General features: G+C 33.9%; 2 protein-coding genes across 2 annotated transcripts; both read right to left on the bottom strand.

Moving 5' to 3' along the window:
• Positions 1–241: 241 nt before the first annotated feature.
• On the bottom strand, positions 242–5,145 carry LOC132618294 (phosphatidylglycerophosphate phosphatase 1, chloroplastic/mitochondrial). The gene is made up of 5 exons (XM_060333362.1): positions 4,391–5,145; positions 3,727–3,804; positions 3,240–3,313; positions 3,055–3,162; positions 242–676 (listed from the first exon to the last, which is right to left on the bottom strand). Exons 1-5 carry the CDS (start codon positions 5,007–5,009, stop codon positions 563–565), a joined length of 993 nt encoding a protein of 330 aa, XP_060189345.1. The 5' UTR covers positions 5,010–5,145; the 3' UTR covers positions 242–562.
• A 10,509-nt stretch (positions 5,146–15,654) lies between these two features.
• Positions 15,655–17,441, bottom strand: LOC132617309 (xyloglucan endotransglucosylase protein 1-like). Its single transcript, XM_060332283.1, is given in 4 exon segments — positions 15,655–16,209; positions 16,581–16,747; positions 16,749–16,775; positions 17,152–17,441. Coding segments are annotated over 4 exon segments (870 nt in total). The 5' UTR covers positions 17,425–17,441; the 3' UTR covers positions 15,655–15,806.
• Between the last annotated feature and the right edge of the window lie 2,255 nt (positions 17,442–19,696).

Genomic DNA, 19,696 nt, shown 5'->3' with positions numbered 1-19,696 from the left:
AACAGGGATGGGCATGACTGCGACAGTAGAAAAGTGTTAGGAGTTTGGTTCATGAATTTATTTGAAATATTGTTTTCTATCAATCAAGTTGGTGGATTTGTTTATATAGCAATAGTCAGAACAATGTTGACAGACTGAGGTCATTCAATTATTGACTAAGGGGATTGTCAATTTCATTAGGCCCAGTCATACAACACAATTCAATATGACTTGCAACATTTGGAAATAATGTGACGATATGTTGAAATCAACCAGAATAAGACATTCAACTAAGAGAATGAACTCGTTGACATACAATGTTTGTGTAATCATCTCCGATTAGCTTTTCAGATTCAAGCGCAAACATACTCAATTCAAGAGGGAAAGTTCTTCTCTGATTCAGTCAAACAAATATCGAAATAGCATTCTTATCAGATTTCAGACACAAGAAGCAAACCCATGGAAATAATCCTGTATAATTATTTGTGGCCGTAACAAAAATTGTTGTTCATGGTCGGGTTGTTTTCTTTTTCCTTGGGGTGGGAAGGAGATGAATTTTTCTCACTTCATCTAAAGAAAAAACCTAAAGTGGATCGTCTTTTACACACTGCTGGCAATCAGGAAGAAGTGTGTGACTGGTTGGCTTCATCCCCTGGCTAGACCATCGGTTCACAAGGGCCACCTCGAGTACCCTGACCTGCAGATATTTTGTTCTTTCAATGAAAACATTCCAATGAAACTAGGTAAATTACAAGATAATTTGAGAGGGAAGCATTCCATCCAAAACACGTTACTTTAATATCCAAAGGCCATATCCAAATATTTCTTATCCCAACTTCAGGGATATGAATACATAGACAAACACACAAACTTGTCCGAATTTTCATTTAGCTGCCTAAACAAAAAGCTCTTGACGTATTGAACACCTAATTTATGCTCCAAGTGTATCTATTAGACATATGCAACCGAAACAGCAAAGGATATGAGATGCGTGTAGTTCAGATGCGGCCGACTTGGCAAAGAAGCCAATGAAAGAAAGACATGTGGCACTTAATCCAAAATAATCCAAACAAATAGCTCTTGAGCCAAAGAAAAAGGTTTATTATTTTCAACTCCCTGCTGTTCCTTCTTCTCCCCCAGAATAACAACTCTTTCCTCCATCGAAACCAAACCAAGACTCAAAAGCTAACAAGAAACAGTCATCATTCATCTTCCTCCACTCTTTTCAGTCGATCTTTTTTCTCCATTCTCGCTGTAAAAGCCCAACCTTTAATGAAAGGAACTTCCTGGAAAGTAACTCCAGAAAGACCTAATGGTTACCAATGAATTCTTTCCCATCAACCATCACTCACATGTTGATAGGTTGTTAAAGAGTTTAGAGACAGGGATCGATGAGGTGTGTGTCTATCACTACAGTTCTCACGGCCATTGCTACATAGCTGGATTGCCTTTCTTACTTGTTGCTCGAACTTTCCTGAGAATCGGTGAGGTTAATTTTATTCACTTTGCGCTCTCTTTCATCTTTTTTTGCTGCATTTTGGTGCACTAACTTGAGATCTAAGCTCATCTAATTTTGAAGTCAATTAAGGTGCTTTTTCCATTGTAATACTCTGCCATGTATACTTTTTTTTTTCTGGTTCATATTACCTGATTTGACTTTGTCGTTCCAGAGTGTTGCAATGGAAACAATGGATAATATTTATCTAAAGAAGTAGATCGCTTGCATGAGTGTTTTTGGTTTTTGTCATGGAAGAGGGGGTTGTTGTGGACGTTCATTGGTGGAGTTTTAGGGGGAAATGTAAGGAGATGGGTCTTGTTTCATTGAGAGAGAAGAGAGATGAGGAAGAAGAAAGTACATGTCAGCTCATTTTCAACATATTCACGCGCTCAATACATGTGATACCCATGCTATGTGCCACCTCAGCAACATGTGTCTAATAGGGCACAATTTAAGTATCAATTCTACTTTTCACTTGGCCATCTAGAGATAGTTTGCCCTGAGTTAGGATACAGAGTCGGAGAGAATGACAGGCTTAGTTAAGATCTCCATGAATATAGGTCAGGTGTTAATGGGTCATAGGCTTAGCTTAGACAGCTAAATGAAAAATTCGGACAAGTTTGTGTGTCTATGTATTCAGCCTTACTTTTTACTGTCAGTCAGAACCCTACACAAACATCATCACCTAACAAAACACGTGGTATACAAAGAAGGTGTCAAGATGCCATTTTAGTCATTACTTCTTTCAGCATCCATAAAAAAGCAATCTGATGAGAGACAACATGAAATTGAAAAAGTGATTACTTATCTCATAACGAATTGTTACATAGGGATTAAGGCAGCAATCACGCCAGTGATTTTGGAAGTCAAAATGACAAAATAATGCAGGTGATGGACCTAATTCTCATGAGCAGCTGTCAGAATATAGTGGATGAGGCATCCAATGTACCAACTCCCATTGGCAGCAGTATATGACAGCAAGATGCCAGAGTGGTTTAATCATCAGAAAGTCGTCTTTACTTGATAATAGTAAAAGTTTATTGAGACAAAAGTAACAAAAATATCAGTTAGTTTTTCAAGTAGGGGAGAATAAGATGTCGACTGTACAGTCACCGCCACGGATTTATCTCGACGGACAATGCCAGTAAAAACAACAGCTGCTGGCAAACAATTTAGCTTAGAGCAGCCAGAAAATCTGATGACTGACCGGGTAAGAGGAGCCCAGGCCAAGAAGCCTGATCAGCAGATCAGTGCTCAGCTTATACACAAACCCCAAATTACAGTTAGTATCACAACAAATAACACGGAAATTTCACTTCAAATATTGGATATATGCAGTTAAAAGATAAAAAGATCTGTGCAAGCATTCAGGTTGGATAAAAAAGTTAAAATTGATAGCTCAAGAGGTTAACACTATTGGAAATTTAGTTCAACATAGGTGGATTAGTCGAGGTGTGTGCAAGCTAACCTAGATACCACCGTTATTAAAAAGACTACCATAGCCTAGGTAAGTCATTACTCAATTAATATGAACCAATCATTAAAAAAAAAAAAAAATCATCTACAGGAAATCTAACCTGCTGTACAATTAATGGCTCCTCTGCACAACTTAATGGTTTTGTCAAAATAGTAAGAAAACCATTTCTGTTACCATAAACAATGTCTGTAAACGGCCTATCACCCACCTGCGAAGGACACAACATGGACTGTCAACTTAGATAGGAAGGAGAAGCTTATAAAAAATTGAAAGAACCAAATGTACCATAATAAGTCTTGACGATTCACAACCAAATTGCTTTTCAATTTCTTCAGCTGTTCCAGCCGGCTTCTTTGTCCCTATAGTATACAGATAAAGAAAGCAAATACAAATAGCATTAACTCATAGATACACAAGTAATATTCATATAACTCAATTGTTTGATTTAGCATTGTTAATTTTTGTCACTTCGGAGTTGTATTGACAAGAGAACTAGAGAAATACGGCGAGTTGCTGGAATTACTATAGAAATGGCACATGCAATATATAACCCCCTCCGTTTCACTTTGTTTGTCTTACTTTCCTTTTTAGTATATTTCAAAAAAGAATATCACTTTCTATATTTAACAACTCTTTGCACCCAACATAGGATTCAAAAGTCTTCTTTATTTTCTTAAACTCTGCGCTGAGTCAGACTAAGACAAGCAAATTGAAACAGAGGGAGTAATAGATTACCGCAAAATTGAATCACAAAATAGCAAATTCAACTTACTGTGCTTAATGACTTTAATTCCAATTGCACGTTCAAGAATTCTCGCTTTTCTACCATCAGGGTCATATTCATCTAATCCTACAAATTCACAAATCACAAATACTGAGTTTCCACTGAGACAAATCTTCAGACCTAAAATAAATCTTAAAATAAAAAGTTAATTGTCAAAAACACCCGAACTATCACTTTTCACGAGTTTCACACCCCAACTATCAGCCGTTCCCTTTTCCTACCTGAATCATTAACATCTATATATTAAAATACACCTCAACTTTCCTACCTGAACTATCAACATCTATATATTAAAACACGCCTCAACTATCAGTTGTTCCCTTTTCCTCCCAGAACTATCAACATCTATATATTAAAACACATCCCAACTATAAGTTGTTCCTTTTTTCTATGTGAACTATCAACATCTATATATTAAAACAGGCGCTATCAGTTGTTCCCTTTTTCTACCTGAACCATCAACATCTATATATTAAAACACACCTCAACTGTATTCTTTTCTTACCTGAACTATCAGCATCTACATATTAAAGCACACCTCAACTATCGGTTATTCTCTTTTCCTACCTAGTTGGGGTGTGAAACTCGCGGAAATAACGATAGTTGAGGTGTGTTTTTGACCATTATCTCTAAAAGAAACCAATCGAATTACCTGCAGAGTTGCTATACACTGCAATATTATTACCAAACAAAGATTTGCAGTGATCAATAGAAGAAGCAAGAGGATTCCACAAGCTCAAAGAATAAGGAACAGTAATTGTATTATCCTTATCAAATACCACACCTTCAAACCCTCTTTTCTTTAACTCAACCCAATCAATATACCTTATATCTTGCACACTAACATGTGGGATTGCTAAATGTTTGTCTTTAGAGAAAACCCCTAATGAAGAAACAATACCCTCTACATTAATCCTTTGTCCTAATGCAGCTTTCATGTCTGTCCACCACATGTTTGTTTTAATGCCTAAATGACTAGCAAGTTCAAATTCGTCCGTTTCTTTGTAATGGGTTGTCTCTTCTTGAATTGAAGAATAGAATTCTTCCCAATTTATGTTGTTCTGTCGATCTGGGTTTGTGTCAATATTGTTGTGCCTTTTGGGTTTTTCTTGTTCTTTGCTGCAACTATGTGTGGAAGTGACAGTGAAACAACACTTGGTTGTGAAATGAGAAAGAGTTTTTTTCTTGTTGTTGAGATTAAGGGAATGAAAATGCTTAGGAATTGGGTAGAAGGAGCAAGTATGGAGTGGAATAATTGAGGTAGACTGCATAATCAGAGGTTAAATCTGATATGTCTATGGGTTTATATATAATATTCATCGATTAAAACAAGTGTGTAGGTACTACTTTCATGTTACTGCTGGAAAAATGTTCTTCATTAACATAGCAACAAACGGGACAAATTCAATGATGTTCACCTACCATGTTTGGGCCATTTGCGGATGGTCGGCCCATAAACGGAAACGTCACTCATGGCTGTAAATCGTAAAAATTAGGTCGAATAGCCACTTTTTGCACAGTTTTTGTCCACTATTTAAGATGTAATAGAGAAATAACCACTCTTTAATGCGGAAATCAAATTTGGCACAATGAACAACTGTTGGATTTCGAAATTTTTACAAGAAAAAATCTAGTATACTATGCTGGAGTTCGAAATTCCTCATACAAGTGAAACTCCAGCACTTTGGACCTTTTTAAATAGTATCTAAAGCTTGATAGTGGTTTAAAAAGTGAATATTTACTAATTTCTTTCTATCGCATTCAGAAACCCCTATTTATAAAAGGTACTCGAAGGGGTATGCCCGCAGTACGAGTCTAACACTTTAGATTATAGTGTATCTATGTGTATATAATTGTATCATTTTTTGCACGGATTGCCCTTCTTTTGGGTGGTCTTTAAATTTTGCCCCTCATATTTGTGTTCTTTAAGTTTTGCCCTTCGCTTGGATACCTGGGGTTCTGGGTTCGAACCCCCGCTCAGGCATAAAATAAAATAAAAAAATCGCAAGACAGGGCTGGGGGGAGTGTATGCCGGATCCGGCATACAATCCTTAAGAAAAAACTAAAGTTATGCCGGAGGGGGCAGACTTTGCTTTGAGACATATATTTTATTTTTTTTACTTTTCAAGGAAAACTTTTAATTATGCCTTAAGGAAAAGTTCCGCCTTATGGGGCATACTTTTAGTTATGCCTTAACTAAAAATGTGCCCCACAAAATATAACTAAAAGTATGTCTCATAAGGCGGAACTTTTCATTAAGGCAACACTAAAAGTTTACCTTAAGGAAAAATTCTGTCTTATGAGGCATACTTTTGGTTATGCCTTAATTAAAAGTCTGCCCCATAAGGCATAGTTCCTTATGGAAAAGTTTTGCCCCATAAGGCATAACTAAAACTATGCCTTGAAGAAAAGTTATGCCCCCTCCGGCATAACTTTAGTTTTTCCTTAAGGACTTTATGTCAGATCCGACATACAATCCTTAAGGAAAAATTAAAGTTATGCCGGAGGGGGTAGACTTTGCTTTGAGACATATATTTTATTTTTTTTACTTTTCAAGGCAAACTTTTAATTATGCCTTAAGGAAAAGTTTCGCCTTATGGGGCATACTTTTAGTTATGCCTTAACTAAAAGTGTGCCCCATAAAATATAACGAAAAGTATGCCCCATAAGGCGGAACTTTTCATTAAGGCAACACTAAAAGTTTGCCTTAAGGAAAAATTCTGTCTTATGAGGCATATTTTTGGTTATGCCTTAATTAAAAGTCTTCCCCATAAGGCATAGTTCCTTATGGAAAAGTTTTGCCCCATAAGGCATAACTAAAACTATGCCTTGAGGAAAAGTTATGCCCCCTCCAGCATAACTTTAGTTTTTCCTTAAGGACTTTATGTCGGATCCGGCATACACTCCCTCCAGTCCCAGCTTGCGAAATTATTTTTTTATTTTATGCCTGAGCGGGGGTTCGAACCCAGAACCTCAGGTATCCAAGCTAAGGGCAAAACTTAAAGACCACAAATATGAGGGGCAAAATTTAAAGACCGCAAATATGAAGGATAAAATTTAAAGACCACCCCAAAAGAAGGGCAATTATGCGAATTGCTCTAATTGTATTTGGGTAATGATAATATATATATTTTATATTGCTAATAAACATACATAAGTTTGCACTGTTTTTATGCATATATATATATATATACTATGTTCAAAACACGATTAATATAACATTGTAATTTGTGCTTTGTATCCAAAACTTTATTATATTAGTGTTTGCTACGATTACAAAGTTGGCAAAAATTTATTAATACTTTTTAAAAGAGAAGACTTGTTTAAAAGAAAACTATTTTCCTCTCTTTGAGATAAAACAATAGCAATATTTAAGCATCAGTTGATACATTGAATTTTAATTTGATTAATTTAAAGGTGTAAAATATTCTATTGTTAATGTATGTAGATTTGACCTAAACAATACTTATTATTTTTTTTTATCAAATTTTGATTTGGATAATTCTAATTCTAATTATTAAATTAATTTTACTTGTTTAAAACGAAACAAAGTAGAAATTTGATTTTCTATTTAAACGAAGAACTACTATTTTTTAATTTTTGGTAAATATTCTTAGTTTAGCTCATTTTACTTGTCATGTTGTCTTTTGCATGGTTTTTTAAGAAAACGTCAATTAGAATTATAATTTGACTAATTTACCTTATTAATTATTTGATCTCCATTTAATATTATTTTTTATTTTATGACATTAATCTCTTTTCAAATTTATTAGAGTAAGAATAAAAATGAAAAAGTGATTAAATTCTATCTTATTTTAAAATATAAATATTTTAAGTATATTTATTTAGTAAACATAACAAATAAATGACATGGCGGAATAGCAAATACAATAGTTAAATATCTAGATTAGATCTCAGGCTAATATAAGAAAAGAAAGGAAATTGTATGGTTTGGCTACTTAACCTTTTGAAGAAATAATTTCATTTGCTCCTATTAATGGGTTGATAGACATGTGACAATGAATCCACCATTATTGACTTAATGGGGATATTTTGGGAATTACATGAATATTATTTGATTTTTTAATATGGGGTGCCTTTTTTTTTACATTGCTTGTTTTTTTAATATGGGGTCCACTTTTTCTTTTTTTATATATATGAGTTTGAAGATGGTGGGATCCACTTTTTTTTTTTTTTTTTAAAGGGGGGACTGACGACGAAGCACGGGTAAAACCCATGCTACTATATAGTAGACTAGATGGCGTATGCCCGTGCTGCGCACGGGCCCAACACTTTGGATTATATAATGTATCTATGTATATGTAGTTGTGTACAATTGTAAAGATTTATGTATTGGGTAGTGATAGTATATATATTTTATATTGCTAATAAACATACCTAAATTTGCACTGTCGATGCATATATATAGATGAACATTAATACATATACACAAATGTTATTTGTCTATTAAGTGGAATTATGTGAGCATGATAAAATAGTGAAAAGTAAAAGGAGTGTAAAAGTGACACGTGGCCAAATACGTTTCTTGACCGTTTATATTTCGTCTTCTCGATGTTATTCCTCATTATTTGGGTGAGACGTATGTGTGGGTATAAGTTTTAAATCCTTTGGTTTTATGACTTCTTTAGTGGTTTTTGTCTTCAATTTAAATCATTATTTTTTTCCTGAATTTCTCTTCTTTAAATTTTCTCTAAACATACGTTTATCATTTTCTAAACTTATTATCATTATTTAAACGTCCTATTTTTTTTTCTTCTTCACGTGGACCTCACCTTAATGTTTTTTTGTTTTTGCAATTGTCTCCTAATTCTTCACGTGGATCCTACCTTAATTTTTTTTTTATCTCTACTATTATGGAAAAGTGCCCCCCCCCCTCCCTAAATTTGTTTTTTTTTTATTAATACTATTACAGAAAAGTGGGCCCCAGCTTAATTTTTTTTTACTATTATAGAAGAGTGTGCCCCACCTTATTATTATTATTGTTATTTTTTAAAATTTACTATTATAGAAGACCGTTTATATTTCGTCTTCTTGATGTTATTCTTCATTATTGGTGTGAGACGTATGTGTCTAAACTTATACCCAAAGGTATAAGTTTTAAATCTTTTGGTTTTATGACTTCTTTAGCAGTTTTGTGTTCAATTTAAATCGTTATTGCTTCTTTCCTGAATTTCTTTTCTTTACATTTTCTCTAAGCGTACCTTTACTATTTTCTGAACTTATTATTATTATTTAAATATCCTATTTTTTTGTTGCAATTTTCTCCTACTTCTTCACGTGGACTCCACCTTTATTTTTTTCCTAGCAATTGTCTCCTACTTCTTCACATGGACCCCACCTTAAGTTTTTTTTTTTTTTTTTTGCAATTATCTCTTAATTCTCCACGCGAACCCCACCTTAATTTTTTTTAATCTCTACTATTATAGAAGAGTGAAGCCCACCTTTAATTTTTTTTTCTTTTCCTACTATTATAGAAGATTGAGCCCTACCTTAATTTTTTTTTTAACAATTTGAAATTGTCTCCTACTTCTTCACGTGGACCCCACCTTTTTTTTTTTTGCAATTGTCTCCTAATTCTCCACGCGGACCCCACCTTAATTTTTTTATCTCTACTATTATAGAAGAGTGGGCCCCACCTTAAAATTTTTTTTGTTCCATTCCTATTATAGAAGATTGGGCCCCACTTTTTTTTTTTTTTTTTTTTTTACAATTTTTCTACTATTAAAGAAGATTGGGGCCCACCATTATTATTATTATTATTCTTTTTTTTTTTAGTGATGACTGACGACGAAGCATGGGTTTACCCATGCATATCGTAGAAATTTGACCAACGCACATTATAAAACACATTTGACAAGCGCGATTCGTAAATCACAGTTGATAAAAATGATTTATTCGGGAAAAGCAAAAGACAATTTATATAACACATTGTGGAAACGTGATTTTTAATATTTATTGGAAATATTGCAAAAAATACTTGATCACGAACTTTGTCGGAAAATACTTGATCATGAACCTTGCAGGAAATTCTTGAAAGCTTAGGGCATGTCCATTAAGACACTGTCCTTAAAGATATTTCACCCGGTATGAGTATATCCCCAGGATTCAACAAGCTCTTTTAGTACAAAACTAGGAGCCAGAATTTAACAAAAATTTCACAAAAGTAGATAACCCAGCAAAAGAAAATGAGAAGAAATTTGATTCTTGATTTTTTCTATGATTTTTCACTGTTCCAAACATGAGCACACAAAAGAGTATATACAGGCCAAGCATGGAATGTCAAGTTCGGATAATGGATGAGAACATCTCAATATTGAAGTAATAATAAAGCCATTAAGGCTATTAAAAGGGTATCAATTGGTAAAAGACGTTTAGGAAATGGTTTGAACGGAAAACGTATTCAAAGGCTAAAAGGGACGTTACAAAAGTCCTTTTATTTTTGAGATATTAAAAAGAAAAATATTATTTTTCTAACAATCTCCCATATATCTCAAAAATAATAAAATAAATAAATAAGAAGTTTTGCTGGATTTTCACATATGAGTACAATGCGTCGAATCTGATGTCTCGTAGACTATGAATCAGACCTAGATAAAATATGATTAAACTTGCAGAACAATTGGTGAAGTTTAGAACTTCTATGAACCAAGAATTCTTTCGCAAGCCTAGAGTCTTATTCTATCACATTATACTCGCACAATCTTTGTCGTTATCGCGGTATTGTGCTAAGAGGCCATGCGCATGTCCTGGTACTCATGAGTGCTCTAGAAATCCATCACAATTTCATAGGAGCAGCACCACTCCACACTCATATAGGTCCACCCATCAAGTGTATTCTGCAGAGCAATACACCACCTATAAAGAATATGGTAATGGGATTAAGAGTTTATAGCTCAATCTCACTTTGCCTTGCAGTTTTGTACTATATTCACACACCATAGGAAGAGACATAATTTAATAGTGCCTTTATGATCAACTAATGACTTGTTATTACCCATATGAACCTAATTCATGGGATCTCCAATTACATAGGTTGGATTACCATCATTGTTAATCTTCTCAAATGACAAAAGTTTCATTCCCCTCGATGTTTCTTTTAGTCTTGTGAATCGGCCAAATTCACCTCAGACTTCACATAAATAAAGAAATTATCACATCTCACAACAACTGCTCTAATCACAATGTGTCTCCAATAAATCTTTTCTATTAAACTTCCAATTGAAGGATTCATCTTTTGCAATGGTTATTATGGCTTGGCAATCACAACATATCGACACAAAAGTGTCCGTTTAATTCCTAGTGGAATACTTATCAACAGGTTTCGTAACCATTCAATCTCATTGCCAGCCAACTCATATTTCATGATAAATTTAGTTATTATTATTATTATTTATTTATCTGATTTACATTCAAAACCCCATTCAAGGTGAACACATAACCTGTTGTGGATTTCGTCTCATCTGAATCAGAGATCCAGTTTTTATCATTGTAACCCTCTAATACAATGGGAAATCCACTTCATTCAATATCATAATTGTGGTACCTCTCAAATATTATTTTTTAAAATAAAATTAATTTCATTATCAAATAATATGCGGCATCTCCTCAAATCTTTATTTGTAAAAACATTTTGAATAATAAGACCAAGTGAATATTACACTTTTAAAGACTCTCTGAACATAACTCTAGTAAGACATCGTAACCCCCACATTTTCAAAAAATTTAAGATAGAAGAATAATATTTTCATAACTCATAAGACATTTTATCATATTGAATATGCTTGCAAACGGTAAGAAGCTGATTAATGAAAATAAAGGAGATTAATAGCTCATATGAAGCAAAGGTCAAAGAAGAAAATTAATACGTCACCAAAATCGACAAGGGCTCATGGTCTGTTCAATGTAACCTTCCTGACATTAGAAGGCATTTATGATTTAACTCAATTCAATCCAAGAATTTCAAATGATTGTACAAATTGACTTCAAGGCTAATTCAAATGAATCTGTTATGGAATGATGATATTGACTCATTAATGGTCTGTTACACCATGGAGCCATAAGCCAACGTTAGGAATAGGGTAGAATAATTTTTTTTATGCAACCTCATAATTCTCAAATAAAATTTTCACTCCAACGCTAATGCCGATATTTTTTTTTCTTTTCTAAATTGACTTTAAGAACTTGAATAGGTCTTGAATCACCAACATAAACAAATCATTCTTCTTCTTCAACTTGAGTGACATAAAATTAACTTTATCAACACTAATATGCTTTGTAGCACAAAAGTCTTAACACCCAATCTCTTGCATTAGCCACAAGATTCACTTAAGAAATGATCACAACAATTATATCATTCGCTTACTCAAATTTATTTTCGCTTAGCGGGATTATCATTTTTCTTAATCTTCTTTTACAATTAGGAGCATGATGACAATATTTTGCCATACACCCAAACAATATTATTCATATGAAAGATCGTTCACATGAAATCATCCATTAGGAATAATTGACAATCTCAATTTTTTTTTCTTTGAGCTAAAACATTTTACTCACCAAGTATACATCATGGAGACATAGTTGTGTAAATAAATAGTTGAAGGACAACACCCTTCATGATTAGCGAGTCTCATAATTTATATTCTATAAAATACTTCAATAAATCATGTCTAAGCATTTCAAATATATATTACGAGAGATCTCTATACATATCTATAATAATTCAATATCAACAAATTAATAATAAGCCGTAATAAATTAATCAGTATTCCACCTTAAAGGATCAACAATCACATATAGTGATACACAGACCCACACACTTAAATTTATTTATTGAGGACAACTTAAATTCATTAACCAAAAGATTAACATTGTTTTAAGCCTTTATCTCCTAGTAAAAGTCTTGAATTTGTAAGGCAAAAAACCCAATTATAATTTAAGTATTCAACACTTTTGAACTCGTTTGTAAGTATTTGACTGGCCAGCTTATAAATCATTTTGTACTTAAAATAAGCGCAAAAAAATAAATGGGTCTGTTTGGATGGGCTTAAAAAAAGCAGCTTATAAGCTGTTTTCAGCTGGGCTTGTTGACCCAAATGACCAAGAAAGAAGCAATGATTATTTTCAGAGCCTAAAGTAATTAAGTACGTTATCCAATATAAAAATTGTTACCACAAAATCTCAAACTTGTAAAACATCATTATTATCATAAACCCACTTATAAATTTTAGAGCACAACTTAAAAGTATCAAATAAAAGTATAAACTAATCATATCAAAATCACTACTACTTTCCTTTTAGATAGTTATACATATATTTTCCATTATAATATAATTCAGAAACATACCTGTAACTTAGACAGATTGTACTAAGTTGTTCTCTATCAATTTTCCGAAAGATTTTAAAAGAGCGAGAAATATCCTTAAGATTGTTGGAAATCTTACGGAAAATACTTGATCACGAACATTGCAGGAAATTCTTGAAAGCTTAGGGCATGTCCATTAAGACATTGTCCTTAAGGATATTTCACCCGGTATGGGTGTATACCCCAGGATTCAACAAGCTCTTCTAGCACAAAACTAGGAGCAAGAATCTAACAAAAATTTCACAAAAGTAGATAACCCAGCAAAAGAAAATGAGAAGGAATTTGATTCTTGGTTTTTTCTATCTTTTTTCACTACTCCAAACATGAGCACACAAAAGAGTATACATAGGCAAAGCATGGAATGTGGTCAAACGTTCTGATGGTGGATGAGAACATCTCAATATTGAAGTAATAATAAAGCCAACAGAAGTATCAATTGGTAAAAGACGTTTAGGAAATGGTTTGAATGGAAAACATATTCAAAGGCTAAAAGGGACATTACAAAAAGTCCTTTTATTTTTGAGATATTAAAAAGAAAAATATTATTTTTCTAACAATATTTGCACAAAGAGGATCTTTTAGAACCACCATTTAAGTTTTGACCACATTAAGAAAAACGACCGACATTACGTAGCAAAATCCTAACAAATCATCAAGATTACAAATTGACGGGAAAAACTTGTCTTGTCGCAATTATTGCCAGGATTTCTAGCCAAAATTCTAAAAAAATTCAAACTGATAGCAAAGTTTGCCTTGTCACAATTCCTGACTAATCACTAGAATTTGTGCGTAAATCCACAAATTTTGGCAAATTGTCAGAATTGACAATAAAATCCTGAAGGGTCGCTATAACTTGTTGAGTAAAAATTTCACCAACATATTTCGAAATGCTGATTAAAACTAGATTAGGTTCAAAAAGTAACAATTTTCACATAAACTAACTGTCCATCCTTATGTAACACCAATTTCGTGTTATTAGAGCAAATGAGAAGTGCTGGACGAATCTGGTTTTATTGGCCAAATTGAAATCCTATTTTTGGGTTCGGTCTAAATTAGTCTCTTAAGAGTTTAAGTTTGGTGCACTGTTAGTGTACTAATTTTTCTACACCATCCTATTTTTGGGTTCGGTCTAAATTTCGTGTTATTAGAGCAAATGAGAAGTGCTGGACGAATCTGGTTTTATTGGCCAAATTGAAATCCTATTTTTGGGTTCGGTCTAAATTAGTCTCTTAAGAGTTTAAGTTTGGTGCACTGTTAGTGTACTAATTTTTCTACACCATCAGGTAATCTCAAATGTGATTTACCACAGTAACTTTCTTTAGTATTTGAAAGAAATTAAAGGCAAGTAGAATACTATTGATACTTTAACTAAAATATTTCTGAGTTTACTTGTAATCAAAATAATTTCCTTTTCCAAATTTATTTACCGCTTTTGACGTTTTCACGCCAAATTCTCAATATAATCATCAATAATCACTGATGAAGGTTTTGTCTTTAGCTCATGGAAATATAATTAAGTTCCAAAAACCTCTTGGTTATAGGTCCTTTTTGGTTTGAAAAGATCCATTCTGTTACATAACTTCAGTGTCTAATTCAAAAGGCCTTATAAATTATGAAGATTGAAAACATTAGAGAACTTGAAAAAAGAAATCAACTTAAATCACACTATTAAGCCATGTAATTCTTTTGCATCTTTCCTGGAAATTGGATATATAACAAGGTACATTAATATTTTGGGTGGACTAATAGACATGGGGAACAAAAAGCCAATGATAGAAAACATAGATGGGTGATTGAATAACTCTGGTTTGAGAGAACGAGGAAGACGGATATTCTGTGGGGGTGAGGAGAGAGGAAAAATAAAAAGCTTGAGTTTGTATTTAGAGAAGGAAAAAAATTACCGTAAAAATAGTAACCTACTATAACAGGTTAATATCACCTGCTGGTATAAAAAATTTATGCATTGACAGAGCACAAAACTTAAACTTGTCTCTTAATCTTAAAAATGGCCTAGAGACAAAGGAGGACACCCTCATAAAAGAACTGTTCATCCTAATGTAACATAAACACGTCTATTTCACTTTGCTAATTTCAAGTTATTGTCCTTCGCGAAAAAGAGAGGAAAAGAGATCTTATTCGGATCCATGTGTGTGAACTGCTAGTTGATGAGAGTTACTTCTAAATAAAAAGTAAATTCGTCCAGATTGACGGGGCAGCTTCCGCGTTGATAGGGCGGTGCTCTGACCAATTGAACTATGATCTCTAAGAAATAAGGTATCTGGTTTTATGTCAGCGCAGAAGCCCAAGCTTATGAAATGATTAATCTTATAGTGGTTGATAAAAATAACATGAAGTTCGCATAAATTTGTAGTTTGATATTTTATTTTCGAATTAAATATTATATTAAATACAAAAACGCTTGAATGGAAAAGAGATGTAACTCGGTTCCTTGGGAATCAGTAGTCAATCATAGTTCCAATAAAGACAATCGAATCTGATTTTGACCATTATTTTCATATTCGTAATTACTCCAGTACAGTAGTTGATGCATCAATGAATAAAGAATTTTGATCTTACAAATAAAGAATTCGGTACATATATTCATTATTATTCACAAACATTAGATGAATCAATATAATCTTGATAAATAACATAGACAATGCCTCAATTCCCTTTTTCCAGCAACTTAGAACCTTGAACGCTTGCACTCTTGAGAATATCCTTGAGGAAACCTCTTAGAATCAGCACAATAATTGTAAACCATGTGTCTGCTGTGCACCCATCGTAGCCTATTCCTGCCCTTAGCATCAAGGAAATGTGTTTGCCATGGCCTAGCATCGTTTACTGAATTACTGGACTTACATGAATTGGAACCAGATAACACTGCACATCCATCATTTTTGAAGTTTCTGTAATAAGCAGTGAAAGGTGCATGTGTCCAATCAGTCTTCACTCTGCCTCCTTGTGTTGCCCACTCATCTGCATTCCATAAGCTGCAGTAGACTTTCATGGGTTGGCTCTTGGGGAATGGAATTCCAAGGCTTTCATGGTTGTTGAATACTCTAATTGGGCTGTTATCCACCAAGAAACTGAAAATCCCAATTCAAACAATCATCATTAGTACCAAGGAATAATGATACAACATAGTTAACAAGAAAAAGTACTCCTCTTCCCGTCTCAATTTATATGGCTTGATTTCACTAGCCATAGAATTTAAGGGGGAAAAAGATTTTTTGAAACTTCTAGTGTGTTAATATTCGTGCTTCAATAAGATTTTTAAAACTTTTACTTAAGTGTTGTTGTGAAAGCTTGTCATTAAAGGTAAAATGAGACGTTTTATTTTATCATTTAAAAATTAGGAAGATATTATACTTGTTGGAACGGACTAATAAGAAAATAGTGTTATAATTGAGGGAGTAGTGATTTGGAAACTTTGGCAGTGAGATTATAGAAAACTTACATGATTTTCTGAGCGTTCCATACAATGGAGTAAGTGTGAAATGCGGCAGTTGGGCCGAACCACAAATGGAATTGTTGTTCTTTGTTGCCTTTGCCTTGTGAATAAACACTGGTATGAACTGTGTAAGGTTGGCCAGAAACATTGCCTAAAAACTCAAAATCAATCTCTGTCATGTCCCGCTCCTTATGATGATAGCTACACAAATTAACAAACACAAGTTTTAATTAATTAGTTTCTACAATAGCAAAGGAATTTATTTATAGTAGTTACGGCTCCTTTCTTTCCGGACTGTTCTACAATGACTTTTTCGCTTTTGTTATTCCTTGTTTTCATATTGTTTTCGATATGCTTGACCCTATCTGACCTTTTGTCTTGTTTTCTTCTCTTGAGCCGAGGGTCTTTCGGAAACAGCCGCCCTACCTTTCAAGGTGGGGGTTAGGTCTGCGTACACTCTACCCTCCCCGGATCCCACATGGTGGGATTATACTGGGCTTGTTGTTGTTGTACAATAGCAAAGGATTTGAAACTACTGAAAATGGGATTAGTAGAATAAGAGGAAAATTGAACTTACAAAGAAGGTGGTGACAGTGCCAGCAGAGTTTCCAGGGACAAGTTTGAGTTGCATGTCAAATCTTCCAAAGAGATATTCATGCTTGGATTGAAAACCCGACCCGGAAAATTTGTCAATGGACAGAGAGAGACCTCTGCCTCCGTCTACTATTTTACCACGTCCTTCGCCCCAAGTGATATCTGCAAGGTTATAAAAATTGGCTGAGGCAGCTGCCCATAGACTTGCCATAATTAATGGAAATATTAACATTTTGAAAGAGAATAGAGGCGACATTTTTTCTCAAAGTTTTTTGCAAGTAGAAAGAAGGGAAAATGTTTGATTTGTTTGAAAATGAAATTGTTCAAGAATGCTGTGTATTTATATTAAGCCAATGTGGCCATGTTCATGAATTGAGGAGGAAGGATCCTTAAGTGAGCTGGAATTTATAACTTTGTCTATTCGAAACATTATATTAGTGGAGTATTTAATTTATTTATGGGAAGGTAACCACTTATTGTTGGTCTTCAGTGAGTAGATGTTGAATGAGCCAAAGATTGGATTCCTTGGTGACACTTTTCCCATGCTTCAATTATGATGAACCTTGGGGTACAGCTACTGAACAGAATGGATGTTCCCAACTACTATACTTAGTATTAAGCCATGTGATTGCCCTTATTTTGTCATCAAGCTACTTCGACCTTATTCTGTTTTCCTCTTTTTAAGCGACTAAAAATCTGTTATACATAATAATTGGGTCTATAAAACTTTTGAAGCTTGTAATCTCAAATATATCATAACATATTTGTGGTTATAAAAGTTTAATTTCTCATCATCGAAATATAAAAACGTGACGTTCTTTCTTAAACAAACTAATAAAGAAATAATGTCAAAGAAAATAGTATGGAGGAGTATTATTATTTTTTAAAATAGATTAAAAAGAAAAATGTGTTTAAATACTTTATATTTATATTAGGCAGAATAGTCTGGGAGGCCCTTCTACTTGTCCTGATTTATCATCCCGATATTTGTACTCTACGAAGTTTCATCTAGACCCCTGAGCCTATTCAAAACATATATTTTAAACCCCTCTGACTGTTGATCGAGCTTATGTGACACTTATTTTGCTGAATCAGAAGAAGTGCGTGGTTACACACATTTGAAAGCGAGTGAAGACGATAATTTTAATTAAAAAATATTAAAAATAAAAGAAAAAAATAACCATGAAAAGAAAAGAAAAAAAACGCCCCAACCCCATTCCCCATCTACAGATCTGCTTCGTCTTCTTCTTCTTAATAATCATCGCCGCCCGCGCCTCCATCCACAAACACACTTATTCTTCTTTCTCTCTGAAGAAATGTAAAAAAATGTGGAGAAATTTTTGTGTCTCTTCATTAAATCAAAACCCGATTCTTATAATAGTTACATGGGCAAAGAAATGCAATAAACTAAACTTTGTAACTGTCTATGAGCTGTACAATTCTGATATTTTGTATTTTGTACACCTATACATTTTCTAGAATGATCTAAGATAGAATCCTATACTATGTTGAATACGTGTCCCAGTTGTATATTGTGTATGTACAAATGTATATCTTCAGCTTTATTGAGGATGGACAGATTCTGGCCCAAAACACACTTGGAACTCAAATTTGGTTAAGCCCAAGTCTGGCTAAATGAGGCCCAAGTGTGGTTTAAGTCTAAAACTTCCAAAACTTGTTTTCCTCCTTCTTTGACTTCAAAACTTTACTCTTCTCTTCTTTACTCTTTCTCACGATTTCACCTTTCTTCTTCACTTTACTTTTCTCAATCAAACCAGTGATTCCTCCATTAGAGACCATCATTGAAAAGCTGATTTTCATTCTCAACACCCTCCCTCAAGTTGGAGGGGAGAGAAACGAGTCCCAACTTGGACAAAATCGATCCATGCGAGGGACCGGAAAGAGCTTTAGTAAACAGATCTGCTAGCTGAGAAGCAGAGGGAACAAATGTCAATGAAATTAAGCCCGAAAGGAATTGTTGTCTTACAAAGTGACAGTCCAATTCCACATGTTTTGTTTGTTCATGGAAGACCGGATTCCGGGCGATGTAGATTGCAGCTTGACTATCAGAGTGTACCGGAATTGGCAGAGATGGAGTAATAGAAAGATCTTTAAGCAATCTTGTTAACCAGGTAAGCTCAGCTGTTACCCTCCTCATAGATCTATATTCAGATTCCGCAGATGATAGTGAAATAGATGCTTGTTTCTTTGATTTCCACGAAATAAGAGCACCACCTAGATTGATGAAAAACCCACTTATAGATCTTCTAGTATCTCTGCAAGATGCCCAGTCGGCATCACAAAATGCTATGAGAGAAAAAGATGGGTCTGAATTGAGAAATAGTCCTTGATTGAGATTTCCCTTAAGATACCTTACAACGCGAAGGCCTGCTTTAAAGTGATCCGTATAAGGATTTTGCATGAATTGACTTAGAACAAGAACTGCAAAACATAGATCTGGTCTTGTGTGGGTAAGATAGTTTAGTTTACCAATTAACCTTCGGTATATGGTGGGATCTTTAAGAGGA

This window comes from Lycium barbarum, chromosome 11 (genome assembly GCF_019175385.1).
Source record: "Lycium barbarum isolate Lr01 chromosome 11, ASM1917538v2, whole genome shotgun sequence".
NCBI classification, from domain to species: domain Eukaryota; kingdom Viridiplantae; phylum Streptophyta; class Magnoliopsida; order Solanales; family Solanaceae; genus Lycium; species Lycium barbarum.
Note: the sequence above shows the minus strand (reverse complement) of the source record. Positions and strands in the feature narration are given on the sequence as shown.